The sequence below is a fragment of the Athene noctua genome, chromosome 6 (genome assembly GCF_965140245.1).
Source record: "Athene noctua chromosome 6, bAthNoc1.hap1.1, whole genome shotgun sequence".
NCBI classification, from domain to species: Eukaryota; Metazoa; Chordata; class Aves; order Strigiformes; family Strigidae; genus Athene; species Athene noctua.
The window spans coordinates 32,955,662-32,970,595 of NC_134042.1; the positions used below are offsets into that span (position 1 = coordinate 32,955,662).

Consider the following 14,934-nt stretch of genomic DNA (forward strand, 5'->3'; position numbering starts at 1 on the left):
AGTAGAAGATTGTTTCTTCTGATACATGACAGCATATAAGTAAACCTAGCTTTAAAAGTATCATGCAATTCCTGCAGCTTGATAAAGCAAAGCTTTATCCTGAAATTGAGCTTGAAGATTTTTTATAACCACAGCATGCTAGAGAAAATGCAAGCTACCTTGTACTATTTTAGACAAAACTTTAAATAATTATAAAACAAACAATAAGATACAGTACTAGGCAGTATTCAAATAACTTAACTGCATGAATGTCATAGGACCTAAACATGAATTTCACTAATTTTGCACACTTTTTTAATAAACTCAGGTTTCAAAAAGGCATGCACTAGTTGGACTATAAAAGTTAGAGGTGTGAAGTGAAAATAGTTGAAACGTATAATGAAAGTTAATTTTCTTTCCAAGATCTTTCTTAGTATGAGGAGAGATGCTTTGTCCCAAATGAAGACCACTGATTGCACTCAATCACAACACTTATGCACTGTGCCAAATTAATCTGAAATAAAACCTTTCAAACGCAGAAAACAGGTCATGATTTTCCCCTCACTTAGCACACTCATTGCACACACTAAATACACATGCTAAAATGAAACTATCATCACTGGAAAGGAAGGCAGACAACTTGACAAACTGATAATTTGTGACAGGCACAGAAGAACTACCAGGGGTTTTGTGTTTGTTGGTTTTTTGGGTTTCATTATTTTCCCCCTGCTGGTCAATAGGCCATTTCCCAGTGTTGTAGTCCTTTATACATAGCTTCACTAATGACAATGTAACAGATAGTAGAGATTTTAGCTACATCTTTCTCTGCTGCACAGATTACTGCATATTTCTCCTTTGGCTTGGAAACACAAGTATTATCTTAATATCAAGAAAAATTTTTGTAACAGCATAAAATCTGTAGCTTGTAAAGAAAAAGCAAAGAAGGAATAATATGTCTTTCTACACTCCATATCCTGAAGACCTGCGTCTTAAATATCAAGAGCCAACATCCCTGCCAAATAAAAGCTGTGCCTAACAAAATAAAATAAAAATAAAAAATCCCACACAAACAGAGCAGTGTTAGAGAGCTTTACATAAGATTAAACAGGAACAAAATCTAGAGCTCTGATTTCCTGCACTAAGACAGAGGGTCACCTTTATTTGCATTAAAGGGAAGATAAATAATTCAATGCAAAGACACTAAAGCAATGGCAATAAATTGGAAAAAACAGGGATGATAAACAGGATTAAAATTTACAAGGAGAACAAACAGGTTCTAGAGACAGACTCCTTCAGTGTATCTTTCTTTATTGGCAATTTTGCTTCACTTAAAGCCCCCACACTTAAAAACATTCTCATTTTGTCCCATTGGTATGCAATCGGGTAAAACAGTTTCACCACTGTGAGAAATTAATAATTTTTCTCTACTCTTAGATGCAATTTCTATTACTATTAATGAACACAACTTACACTATATTTGCTTTTCACTTACACTGCTGTTAACCAAGGGGTTTTGTTTTACTTTCATTAATATTAAATTAGTCCTTAAAAAGTGAGACTTGACTAAGGAGTGCATAAATCCTATTCGACATGAAAACTAACTTTTTTTAAAAAATAAGTACACCAATCTTTTTTTTAAAAAAAAGAAAAAACCTCCTAATAGCACTGCAGAGTGTATATTTCAAAAAGATCCACTCAAATGCACAAAATAAACATTTGCTATCAGATTGCAGTAAAGATTTTCACACCCAGCATGTGCTGGATTTGTTGACCTCTGATTTATATTTAAACACTGCATCATGCTACAGGCCTCTTTTAGAGGTCTTGTGCCACTCTACTAACACAAGGTGTGCATCAGAGGACAGAAGATTAGCAGTCCACAACAGTGGTTCTCTGCTCCTTCAGCAGCAAAACCAATCTTCTTACTTCACTGGAAATGAAAACTACAAAGGAGCAACTACACTCCAATTACTCTCAAGAAATAACTGGGCCACTCAAGGACCACTACCATTTGGAAAGACTTGAGCATCTTCATTAACATTCCAGGAAAAAACAGACTCCTAAACACCTATCTTGCTGCCTGAAAAAATTAACTGGACTAGTTTATGCATCATTTTTACAGATGTGATGCTTCAGAAGAAGCAGCGGGACTTTAGATTCTCTGATCAAAAGAACAGAGAGCCTGACACACTATAACAGAAGACCATTTCAAAGAGAGAGGAAAAAGCTATATATATCATGAAAGGGGGACAAAGAATAGATCTTGGTAGAGAAAAAGTAATGAAAGGAATAGTAGAAACAAAATTACAAGAGTGACACATAAGTTTAAACATCTGCAAAAGAAGACTTTACCAAGAGCTATTACTATCAGTGTTTGCATTCTTCAATCCACTGTCATTTACTAAAAAATATGTTCCCTTCTTCTTTCAATCTCTCTGGAACCAGCAGATGGTTGGTTCATCATCAGGGCCTCTAGCTGTTAGAGTGGTAACAAAGTATTTTTAAAATATTAACTAGTATGAAATTAAGTGTGTTTTACACAGCAGATGAAGGAGCAATGTAATTCCATTGGGAAAAAAAATTCAGAGTTCCCTATGTAGGGCAGCTAAACTAAATCGGATATATTAAGAAAGTAGCATTAAGTAAACCTCTTCTATTTATGGATTGCAAATGCTGCTTTGCACAGTTGTCCACAGTGACTTCATCTGGATAACTTAGTTAAAGAACAAATTAACAAAAAACTTCATTTTTTGTGTTGCATATACCAATGGCCCAAAGGGGAAGAAAGGGAAAATCAGGATAGAATAGCAGTCTTCTCCACCTTTTTCTCTCATGAATCAGTACAAGGCTGTAGAAATTAAATAAATCTTTAAAAAGGTCAGCCTATATAATACCATGACTACAATGAAGCTTTGCATAAAAGCACTACCTATGAAAACCTCAAGAACTAGTTCTCAGAAACTTCTCTAGAAAACAGAAATTGTCAACCTACTTCTCATTCTGTATCAGCACACAGACCTGAGGGGGACTTGGGACAGTTTGAATTCCCACTACTACAGGCACCACATCATGATTCCATCATGCAGTAACATCAATATCATGTTTTTCTTAGGCTGTTAACTGGGTATAATTAGATCTAACAAATTTCTTCAAAAGGATTGGTTTTTTGCACCACTTACATTCAGCCAAATATGTGTTTAGAACAGATCTGTTTAAGAACACTGATGCTTCTCACCAAAAAGACTGAGTTGTCACCTAACAGAATACTAATTATATGAGGTGAAAATGAAAGCTGTTACAGTTGTTACCCCTAAACTAACTGACACTTTTTAAACACTTCCTCTTTTCTTTCAATTAACAGCAAGAATGGGGGGGGGCAGGGATTTTCAACATGTAGAGTCAGAATGGCTTGATTTTCTAACTGTATAGCATGCAAAAATCTAACTGGGTTAACTGTGTTACAAAGTAGCACAGATAAAGTACTCCTATTAGTAACCATGGAATTTGCAAGCCTATCCTCAAAAAACATTGTTTGCAAGAGGTACAATGTAATTTAAACATGTTCAAAACAAGAGTTTATAACTCATTATACTTCATTTCACTGGTAAATTTGATGCAACTGTAATAGCTCTGAGAAGCTGTTTGGAAATATCACATTATAAAGAGCTTTGGTGACTTGGGTCATTCGTATGTGGGTGAACATCTATTATTAGTTTTACATTGTGTCATCAGGGCTCCCTCTAATTTCTGGCTCTTAAAATTTCTTGCAGATGAAGCCTGCATGCACATAGTGCAACATAAAAGCAGCAGCTTCAACTAATCTCCCATCCAGCTTGTCTAATGAGAGACCTCACAGATCACAAATCGCATTGCCAAGTCCAAAATTGATTTTATGTATGTTCATGTAAAATCCTGAAACACTTTTTATAGTTTCAAATAAAAAAGAAAGCCAATTTTTTTTTTTTTTTTTTTTTTTTAAGATACCATGATGAGATGTGCACCTCTAAATGTTTAGTAGCCAACCAATTATCCATTACACAAAACAGTATTTCATCTCCATCTTAAGACTAACTCAGAGTAGGGATGTAAAACTTACACTTGCAAGGTTAAGCAACTACAGCTTACTGAGATAGTGTAAAAAAAAATCAGGTTCAGGAAGTGACTCTGGGTGCATGCCTGTAGCTGACAAAAAAAAGAAAGGAAGCATCCTCACTACGTTGGGATCACAGTAACTACATTTATTTGCATCTGGCCAGAGTGAGTTCACAATTGCTTACACTTGATCCACACATGATCCAAGACTCCATTCACAAAAAAACTGTCAGGATACTTTTTGTTGTTCAGAATGGGGGGAGGGATTGATCTGGTCGTGGGGGGAGCATCACTGACTGCTTATCTATATTTGGAGGGAAAGCTTTAATTTCTACACCTCCTCTGAGTCAGATACATAAAGATCAATGAAAAAGACTCAAGCTGAACTGAAGAACCACCACATTTGAAGCCTGTGATTGGGTCCGGCAAGCCTATAGAACCTAGTAATAAAAATTTAGAGCTATTGTAGAAATACAAGTTAATGAGCAAGTCTTATACACATTTCCATTCAGCAGACAAGTCAGAAATCAATCTCAAATTCAGTCTACAACTTCTGCAAAATATTAGTATCATATGATGAAACACAGAACCAGAAAAACAAGTCTGCTGGTTGCACGCTTTTCAAACACAACCTTCCCTTCAAAACAAAATGAGAACTAAGAACGAAGACACTATTGGAATTAAAATAGGAATGATAGCCCCAATTCATTTCTGGATAGCACCTACTTCTGTAACAGACCAGTGGAAGTCAGTAATACAAGGCTGCATACAAAGCTGTAAAGCTAAAGCACTTCTTGCTACCAAATACAGGAACCAAAACAGTTGTTCAAAAAACCTTCAATTCATCAAAAGTGCAACCACAACCAATAGGAATCCTCCACATAACAGGAGACTCATAATTCAATTAAGGTTGAGGCTGTCACCAGGACAACAGCCCGTGTGATTTGATGTGGGTTAATAAGAAAGATTATAGTATCAACCCCTTTATTGCAAGTAAAAGTACGTAAAGCTTTGTCTGTGCTAGTTATAAACAAGCAAGAAAACAAACTGTGAGCAAAACACCAAGCAAGAAAAAAAGAGAACCCCCTACCCAATCACATCGACCACTCCATGGAGTTCAGAGTCAAGCAGCAAGACAAAGGAAATGGGCTCCCACAGTCTATCGCTGGCTATGATCCTCACCTGCTGCAGATCGTGCTTATCCAATGTGTATCTCAACAGCTTTGAAAAAAAAAAGGAGAGCAAAGAACAAAGAGAAGGCACAAATAAAATAATTGGTTTTCAAATTGTCAGAAATTTACATTGGGAAAGGCAGCATCTTTTTCAATACTATTTGAATATATTTCAAAACCAAATCACATTCCAATTCTGGTTTTACAACTTGGACAAAAACTGTTAGCACCAAACAAAATTTAATAGATTTTCAAGCATAAAATGCCTTCAAAGAAGGACACCTTCTTTCTCTATTATGCCAAACCCCAAAGTATGTGACAAAAAAGAAGAAACAAAACCATTTGGTTCTTATTTTCTTACACACAAAAAACTGCAGATAAAGACTAAGTATATCACATCTCATGGAAGATAATCTATTTTCAGATGAGCCACTTAGATGTTACAATGCTGAGGGTTAGGCTACAAGGACCACATGCAGCTCAAGGACAACTGAATTATGACTTACAAACCTTGTGAAAGCAAAATAAACATTTAACTAAGAAAAGGAGTCTATGTCCCCTATTCTCCCTGCTAATCAACTGTTTCAGTTTAAAAGTGAAGCAATACAAATGAATCAGCTCTTTCTAAACACAACCAACACAAAAAATGATAAAAACCCCAGACACATACACACCTTTTTACTCAACTGCATTTTATTTCAAGTTCTAAAATTGCAACCACTGTACGCTTCCCTAGAGACATTTTAAGCCTTAAAAATTAATGAAACAAATCTATAATGTCATGTAAGACCAAGTCTACTGACATAGTTTCCTCAGGTCCAGAGGTCCCCTAAACAGTGTTTGCTCTAAATTCAGATAACATCAAGGGCCTAACTATTTTCAAATCATTCTGTGCATTTCTACAATATATAGTCTTCTCTAACAAGGAACACTACCTGCAGGAAACAGTGCTGCAAGATTTATTTTTTTTTTCCCACAGATCAGAATCTGAACTAGCTTATGTGCAGTAGCCTAAAACATCCGGACTTCCTGCCCAAAGTCTTAAGAACTTTGTCTGAACACAATGTTAGTATTTTTATGTTATACCTTGCATTAGATTAAGGCAGAATTTGGTTTTCACACTTAACATACATACAAAGGCTAAAGTATTTAGCAATTGGGGGAGGTTCCTGATGACTGGAGAAAAACAGTTTTAATGCCTGTCTTCAAGAACGAGGATCTGAGAAACTACAGGCCCATCAGTCTAGCCTTAGGCCCCAGGGGAAGGTTACAAAGTAAGTCTTCCTGAAAGCTATTTCAAGCACAAGAAGCATAGGGGGATGACTGGGAATGGCAGCATGGATTTACCAAGGGCAAATCATGCCTGACAAACACAATTGCTTTCTACAAGATGACTACCTGTGCAGGCAAGGTTAAATCAGTGGATGTCACATACCTTGACTTTAGCAAACACTCCCATCAAGGTGTCCAACCAGGGTGCAGATTGCTAGCAGTGTCCCCATAGGCTGATATGAGGGCCAACACTGTTTGATGTCTTTAACAAAACTCAGGAAGTTCACAGTTTGCTTTGCTTGCACACACAGCTTTTGTCTTCCTTATTAAGCTGTCTTTATCTCAACCCACCTGTTTTCTCACTTTCAGTCTTCTGAATTCTCCCCTCCATCCCACCTGGGGTGGGGGGGGAAGTGAACAACTCTGTGTGGGGCTGAGCTGCCTACTAGGGTTAACCCACAACAACAGTTGTATGCTGAAAAGGAGGGCTATTATTTAGAGGGAACTAACAGACTGGAAAAAACAGGCTGACAAGAACCTCAGGCTCAACAGATACAAACATGAAGTCCTACACCTGGGGCAGAATAATCCCTTGCAACAGTGCAGGCTGTGGACTGATGAAAAATTCAGTTAAGAACTTAAAAAATAAATAAATAAAAAAGACCATGAGTATGGTCAAACACGCGGAGTAAGTTGCCCAAAGTAGCTGTGAAGATATTAAAGCTGAACAAGCCTCAGCACCATGATCTAATTGCACCTGCTTGATGCACGGGGGTTTAACCAGATGGCTTCCAGAGGTCCTCTGCAAACCCAGTTAAAGACAAAGCTGTTTTACCAGTAAAATCTATTGTTTTACCACAAACATTGTATCTTAAGACCAGTTACATAAATCTAGTTTTCTAGCTTGTGCTTTGAACTATGTAATACAAAAATCCTGTTTAAAATTACGGCAAAAGTAGTATGGCCCAAAATCATAAAACAAATCCAGAAGACAGTATTTTCTATAATTAATCTTTATTCTTCTACCAGTTTAGCATTGTCTTAGCCAAGTCAAGTCATCTTTCACTCTTACAGCAAATGCCTTCTACCTCAGAAAGAGCAATTAACAGTGAACTGAATTAGTTCTTCCTATTGAACTGAGAAAGTATTCCTGGACCATAAGACTAATGATTCTTCTAACGTTGCAACTACATTAACTATGAAAATCAACAGAACAAGAACTCTTTACATAAAATCCATCGTCATTGACAAATAGTTCTTAAATATGTCTCTCATCTTCTTTGTTCATTAAGACTTACCATGATTTTAAATCTTTTTTTTTTAAATGACACTAGGAGATATGTAAAAAAGAAACATTGAAATGGCAGCAATCTTTTCTGCTATTTGATCATTGTATTAGAAAAGATTCATGATACATCAACTAGAAATAAGATATGATTTGTTGTCTGGTAAATAAAAACTGAAGAGGGCAGATTTTTTTCCACAACCCAGCATAAAATTACTGTCCATTAATAATGACTTACAAGTCAAAGATAGCTCTATTCGGCATGTCCCTTCTTAAAGGCCTATATTCCAATACACAATCAGACTTGAAAATATTCCACAATATTTTTTTCCTCTTTATTTTGAAGTAGACAAATTGAAAATGTTTTTTGCATAGTTCTCAATTATTTAAGCTATGGGCTCTATAGGCTTTGTTAAACACAGTACACAAAATCCATGTCTAACACAGAAGACGTAGTACTGAGCCATACCACATCTTGGAAGAAAGTATGTATATACTACACAAACACAGAAACAGCACCCATCAAAATAACATAGGAAGACAGTACTGAAGATAGTCTTGCAAACAAAGTAAGTAAGCATAACACAATTTAAGACTTGAGCTAACTATATTACAATTATTATTTTTTTTCCCCATTTTCAAGCACTATGCATTCTGGGTAATTTGATTTAGTAGAAAATAAAGGCTTTTTTTTTTCTTCTAACAAAATTCCTGTTTTCAATAGCAAGTGCTGCAACTCATTGCTATGAAATGATGGCAAGCAATATGTTCAGGAAGACTACTCCTTCAACCTATGAAACAGAAACACACTAAATGATAACAGCTTGGTCACCTTCATTCAAAGATAAAATCCTCCATCTTTCAAATGACAAGCTGGCAGACAGCAAATATGGAGGGGAAAAAAAACAGACATAGGAACTTTATCCTAAATCTACCTTAGATATGCTTCAGATTGCAAATGGTATTTTAGGCATGGATAAAGCTCCACGGGAAGCAACAGTATCAAGGTAAAAATTACCTACTGCGAAAAAGAAAGGAAAGGAAAATGGAAAACAAAAGGAAACAAAAAGGGAAAGGTCAGTTACTTTTTGTGGATGGATGTCAAAGCAATCATTCCAATTTTCTCAGTATTTTCTAAATAATACAATATAAATATAATTGCAGGTTTCCATTCCAAAATAGAAGAACTACGAAAAAGTCACATAGAGGGTTATACTTGAAAAGACATTACAGAACAACATACAGGAAAGGATTTCTCAGAAGAGAATTTAAGACTATTTAGGAAAACAGATTGACTAGCAGATTTTGCAAAGAACTAGACACAGTTGTTTAAGAGACATACAGACACAGTGTACTTTTAGCAACTTTCTGAACCTGGGCATTTGAAGGACATATACTATTATCTTTTTCTAGGTCAGCAAAAACTCTGGTAGTTGGCGCCTTAAAATCAACATTGACTAAGAAACATGGTGTTCTCATTTTGCACTAACCATAATTTCTTGATAAATAACAACACTACTGCACAAGAAATATTCTCCTAACTCTTCATTTTGTGTGATCAGCAGGGGTGGGGGAGTTGGGGAAAAAAATCCCTATGACATTCAAGAAAAACCTCAGACAACCATCTTAAAGAACAACTAAAACATGTCTGTGGTCCTAAAGGCCACAAACAGAACAAGGGACTCCTAGCCTTGATTCTGTCAAGCTCTTAAAGAAAGAGCTACACACACTCGGTACATTCATTCTGACAATTTTATTGGCACAGAAATCATAACTAAAACATTCCCTAATGCACTGTAACTTGCTGAAGTGCAAGTCTTGCCTAACTTAAGGAAGTTAAGTTTTTAAACCAAATGAGTTACTCAATGTTGGCATTATAATTGGTGTTTCTCAGGCAGACACTTCCAGGTATCAGTCTTTACAAACTCAACATACATGAAAGCATTTTCTTTATAAAATCCCCACTTAACTGGCCTGCTATTACATTTGAACCATGAATTAGCTTAAACAATTATAAGCATATCACATGCCCTTACATATAGATGAGGATAAACAGTACACCAGTGACCACAAGTATGTTCTTATCACATTAAGGTTTACAACAGAGTTAATCAAGTTCACACACATAACACAACTAAACAATTTATACACGTATAGAACATTTCCACTGGGAACATACCATAATTTTTAAAAACCCCTCTACAGTTTTGAGAAATAGGAGATTAGGAAGAAAGCAAGAGCAGCAGAATAAGTATCAAGCCAGTTGACAGAAGCAAGGTAGTAAGAAAGTGTATTATGGAGCAAGAGTGCAGACAAACAATCAAGTTTCCATTCGCTAGAACTACAACAGTGGGCATTCCTAGCTGCTAAAATTGAGATAGGTTGTATTAGTTTAAAAATAAATTTTGGACACTTTACTGTATGTCTGTGCACTTTTAATACTATCTGTAATCAGATATAAGCAACAAACTCCTAGCTTTAGGACATGACCAGAAAAATCTCAAGCAAAGGACATATAACAGGGAATAACACAAGCATAGGGAGTCCCAAACCGGTAAATTCCAGTATGAAAGTTCAAATTCCCATGAAATTAAAACTGACTGCAGACCAAGAATTCAGTCCTAAGTTTTTTTGCCTTTAAGATACATATGCAGATTAGCTAGAAGTCTCCTGTCATTTGCTAGTGCTAAGATAAGAAGCTGAAAAGATAGCTCCTAACTGAACACTTGAAATAAATGATGGAAGACTGGTAAGGTTACATTACACATTAAACTGAAAGAAGAGAGGAAGACAGGAAAGATGATATCAGTCACCACTGTACATGATGATGAAAGAACTGGGAATAACTAGAAAGCATGAAATAAGAATATATGACTTCTCAAAATGAAGATGAAGACTGACTTACAGAAGCAATAAGCAATGTATAAAACTCCTCCCTTCTCCCACACTTACCCAACTACCTCAACAGCATCGTTAAGATAGGGATCAACTACCATCTCCTTTGAAATGTTCCAATCTCCATCTGCAGCGATGATGCCAACGTTCCTTAGACCCAGTCTGTCCAAAGATTGTCGAAGTACCTTAGCAACAGATAACACCACTTAAAGCACAGCCTTCATCAACTGGGCAACATGAAAATTTAAGACTGAAAACAATTTAGGAACTGTAGAAGTCATCAGTGAAAGCATTTGTCTTCAGACCAAGATGGATAAGAAAAGTTCTCAAAGAAGAGCCATAATGACAATGAAGACAAAGGTAATGATAACTGTTTTTACATTGATAGCCATTACAGAAAAATGAGCTTCTCATCACTTGGATTACTTTTGACACCCCATGTGCATACATATACTTCACTCAGACACTCTGAACATACTGATTCCATCCACTGCATGCATGTAATTCATTATATATGAGTAACACTTTTATCATTAAGTCAGCCACACTAAGTTGATCCAAAAAAAAATGACTAGCTGGAATGTGGAAGTGGATGTACCTCCACAAGTGATCAGAGGTGAAAGTAAACCTGAACCCAAAACAAGTATATTGAGAAAACAGGGATTGAAGTTTTCAAATACAAAAGACCTTGTAACTGTGAAGTTCTCCACAAGAACAGAAATCTTTGCTTAACATCTGTCCTTTTTAAGTGAAGAGCACCTAAGCATTCTTTTCATAGGCTATTTTACTGAAAAAAAAAAAAAAATTGATGTTGTGTCTGATATTTAAGTTTACCCAGTACTTGGCTCTCTTCTCACTAATTTTCAGGAATGTAATGCATAGAACTGGAATTGCATATTAAAAAACAAAACTGAGGGCAGTCAACTTTGAATTCAAACAAGCCAGCAGAAGAGAATTCCTATTCTGTTTTTCCAGCTTCTCCATAATATTTCACTGTCAAAGATGATAAACCTCCCACATCTGCCTCTAGAATTTCCTAGACAAATATACCCAGTTCTAACAGTGAAGCATGAACCAGGCTTATACAGGGCCAGTTTATACAAGCATGTTTTATCTGAATGCTCAATAAGAAAAACAAATTTTAAAAAGTATTTTCAGCAGCTTCCACATACAAGTTGCATCTGAAAAAGGACATCAGTCCACAGTTTAAAATCCCTTTTTCCAATCTTGGATATAAAGAAATTATGTACCATGTGCTGTATTTAGGCATGCACGCATAAGAGATTTTTTCAACCATTTGAAGATCGGTAGGCATGAATCCTTAAATAACTTCTTGTAATAGTCCTCGAGCAAAGTGAAGATTAAGAAGCATTTCTATTTTGACGTGTAGTCAAATAAGGACACAAAGCAATGTCCAAGTGTCGGTGTAGATCTAAAGGACAGAAAACTTACTAAACCCAAGAAAAGTAGCAATGACGTTCTGTTCAGCTGCTTGAAGTCTTTGAAGCATAAAGTTTACCAGAAGAAAAATTCATAATGATAGAAATACTTACTTTAAAGCTTTCTAGCTACCTAGACATTCAGAAAAACTGCCTAACCATAGAGAGAGTTCAGGAGAAGAAAATTACTAGAAAGGTTGCGAAAATAAGTATCGAGGACACTGAACTGTAGACCCTCAAAATTTGCTCCATAACAACATATGCAGAATAGTTCCCCAGCATCCAGTATTTGTGTTTATATACAGATACTCCTTAAATTTTAGCATTAGTTTAAGATGATGGTATTTTAAAATATAATTGGAAGAATATGATCTTCTTGAATAAGAATTTATAAGCAACAGAATCATCATTTCTTTTAGCATTTTGTTCTACTTATTAAGAAACATAACTAGTGCCTTAGTGGATGAAGTAACTAAAGTAACTTCTTACAAGTAAGAATTTGGCAAGATAACTAAGAGCTTATCAATGTCATGTATTTGTCAGACATTACAGAAAATATTTGGCGTGCAACAGCACACTTCAGTAAATAAACCTTTTAAAAAATGGCAGACTGTAAATACACTCGACAGTTTGTTCTACACATTTGTTCTCCCCATATTAGGAAGCCAAGACAAACAGACAAGAAAGCCTTCAGGTGACATGACACAGAACTGAGCAAAATAGAACATTTCTATTTCTTACAAAACCTACAGAAAGACAGAAAAACTGTTCTAAAAAAGAGCAAATTAGTGATATAGGGAAATAAAATGAGTATTTTATTTATAGTAAGATATGCCTTCTCTGATGATGCTTTTTTACAAATTGTCCAGTCTCACAGGCATTCCAAGCAACATCTAGTCAGTGAAGAAACAAACCTTGCAGCTGAACTTAAAAGAAGTCTCACTATTTATCTTACATCTTACTTGCATTGTTTTATTCCAGCCTGCAAACAAGTGTTTTCAGTTCTGTTTGGTTTTGCTTCTACAACACATACACTGAACAACTAGAGATTTCTAGTTGAAGTCCACACACACATTTCCCCCTGCTCCTCTAGCACCATAATTTACCTGTGATTAGGATTATCCTTTAGGATACTACTAGTATCCTTAGTGATTTCTCCATTAGCCTATACCAAATTAGTGAATCACTTTTCTTTTTGAAAAACAAAAGCCTGGAACCTACATTGCCCGAGGGTAAATATAACAGAAAACTTCTAGTCCCTGAGGGTTTTTTGTAATAAATAAATCACCCTACGAACTAGTCTCCTAGCTTAAAAAAAAAAAAAAAAAAAAAGTTACACTACGGTTTGTGAACACAGACTGGGACAGGCTATTTTAAGAGGACTCTAAGCATACCCACTAAAAAAGTTTAAACGGAGATGTAAGTAGCTTCACTAGCAAAATATGAAGCATCTACACATCCACCCGAGTTCTGTTACTTAACATGCCCAAAGAAACAAGACACCCTGACATAGATGCCAAGATATCCTGCTGTGTCACACTTCAGGGTATTTTTGTTTTCTCGGGAAGGGATTTTGTAAGTCACTCAAAAACTCTAGTGCCAAATCTCTGTGTCCAAAAGGAGCTAATGGCCTAGTAGCCCACGTAAGTCAGAATCTAGAATATACCTTTAATGAAATTAATTGTGGAGTAAAGTATACATAACAGAATTTGGTCTAACATGTGAGTGACAGTGAACCCAGTAAATCAGTTTAAAATAAGTGGTTAACATATTTGTTAACAAGAAACCCGTACAGCTGGATATAAGGTATTTCTCTTTCTTCTTACAAGGTATATCACCAGCACAGAGCTTCTTGCCCTCCCTCAGTCAAAGCACTGCATAAATCACAGGAAACAGGTATAGGAGTATTCACCTAATTCTACATTCTAGGAAATCTAACTTTTAAAAAAAATGTTTTTACTGGAGAGAATTCTCAGTTTTCAAGAGCAGGCAGAATTTTATATATGCTAACCTCGTGAAAGATACTGAAAGATACTTTTTTGTTCTTATTGCAATGTCAATTTTAACTGTTGTATGCCATTTCCTGTATCATTCTACTAAAACTAATCATTAAACAAAATAACTAGAGAAGATGTTAAGCACAAATTATGTGACTAACCTCATCCAGTGTACACAAAGTGTAAGAACTGAAACTTTTCTAATAGCCACTAACTGATTCATTTTAAACAGATGGGATCCAATCCCTGCTGAGTTATGAAAAAAAAAAAAGTTTTTCTACACACTCAATTTAACTCTCATTTGCTTTGAAGAGGTAATGCTATTGTTTCTTTGCCTCAAAGCAGCAACATGGAAACGAACAAAGCGGAAGCTTGTACTGAAGATTTCACTTCAACATAACAAACAGCAGCGAGCTTTCAGAGGACAGCAGGGGCAGGGAAAAGTGAGAGATATTATATATGGCAAGGTTGGCTCTGTGAAATACTGTGTTCCTCCAACTCTTTTAGGACAGGAGGTACTGAATTTTGCACAGCTAGAAACACAGAACCTTTATTACATTTACCATAAAATAAGAACCTTGAGTCTTATAGCAATAATTCAAGGATATTATACCCACTGGAACTTTGCTACAGAGTTTTAAGTAATTCTAGATCTTTGATTTATAAATCTTTCCAAGCCAGTATCAAGATGATGAATTTGTATGATTTCAATAGCATCAACTGGAGCTTCCATTACAACATAGAGGTCCTAAACATTCAGCATACACTGACACACTTACAGTTCAAAATAAGTTTTAAACACA

At 35.7% G+C, this 14,934-nt stretch overlaps 1 protein-coding gene across 4 annotated transcripts in view; it reads right to left on the reverse strand.

Moving 5' to 3' along the window:
• The window catches only part of GALC (galactosylceramidase), a 41,024-nt gene that overhangs the window by 16,837 nt on the left and 9,253 nt on the right, over window positions 1–14,934 (reverse strand). For 3 of the 4 annotated variants that reach the window (XM_074910069.1, XM_074910068.1, XM_074910065.1), the window contains exon 7: window positions 5,162–5,292. In XM_074910069.1, the coding sequence (XP_074766170.1) occupies window positions 5,162–5,292 (131 nt within the window). Of the gene's footprint in view, window positions 1–5,161; window positions 5,293–10,752; window positions 10,881–14,934 lie in introns of all 4 variants that reach the window. The other variant, XM_074910067.1, reaches the window with a different exon arrangement.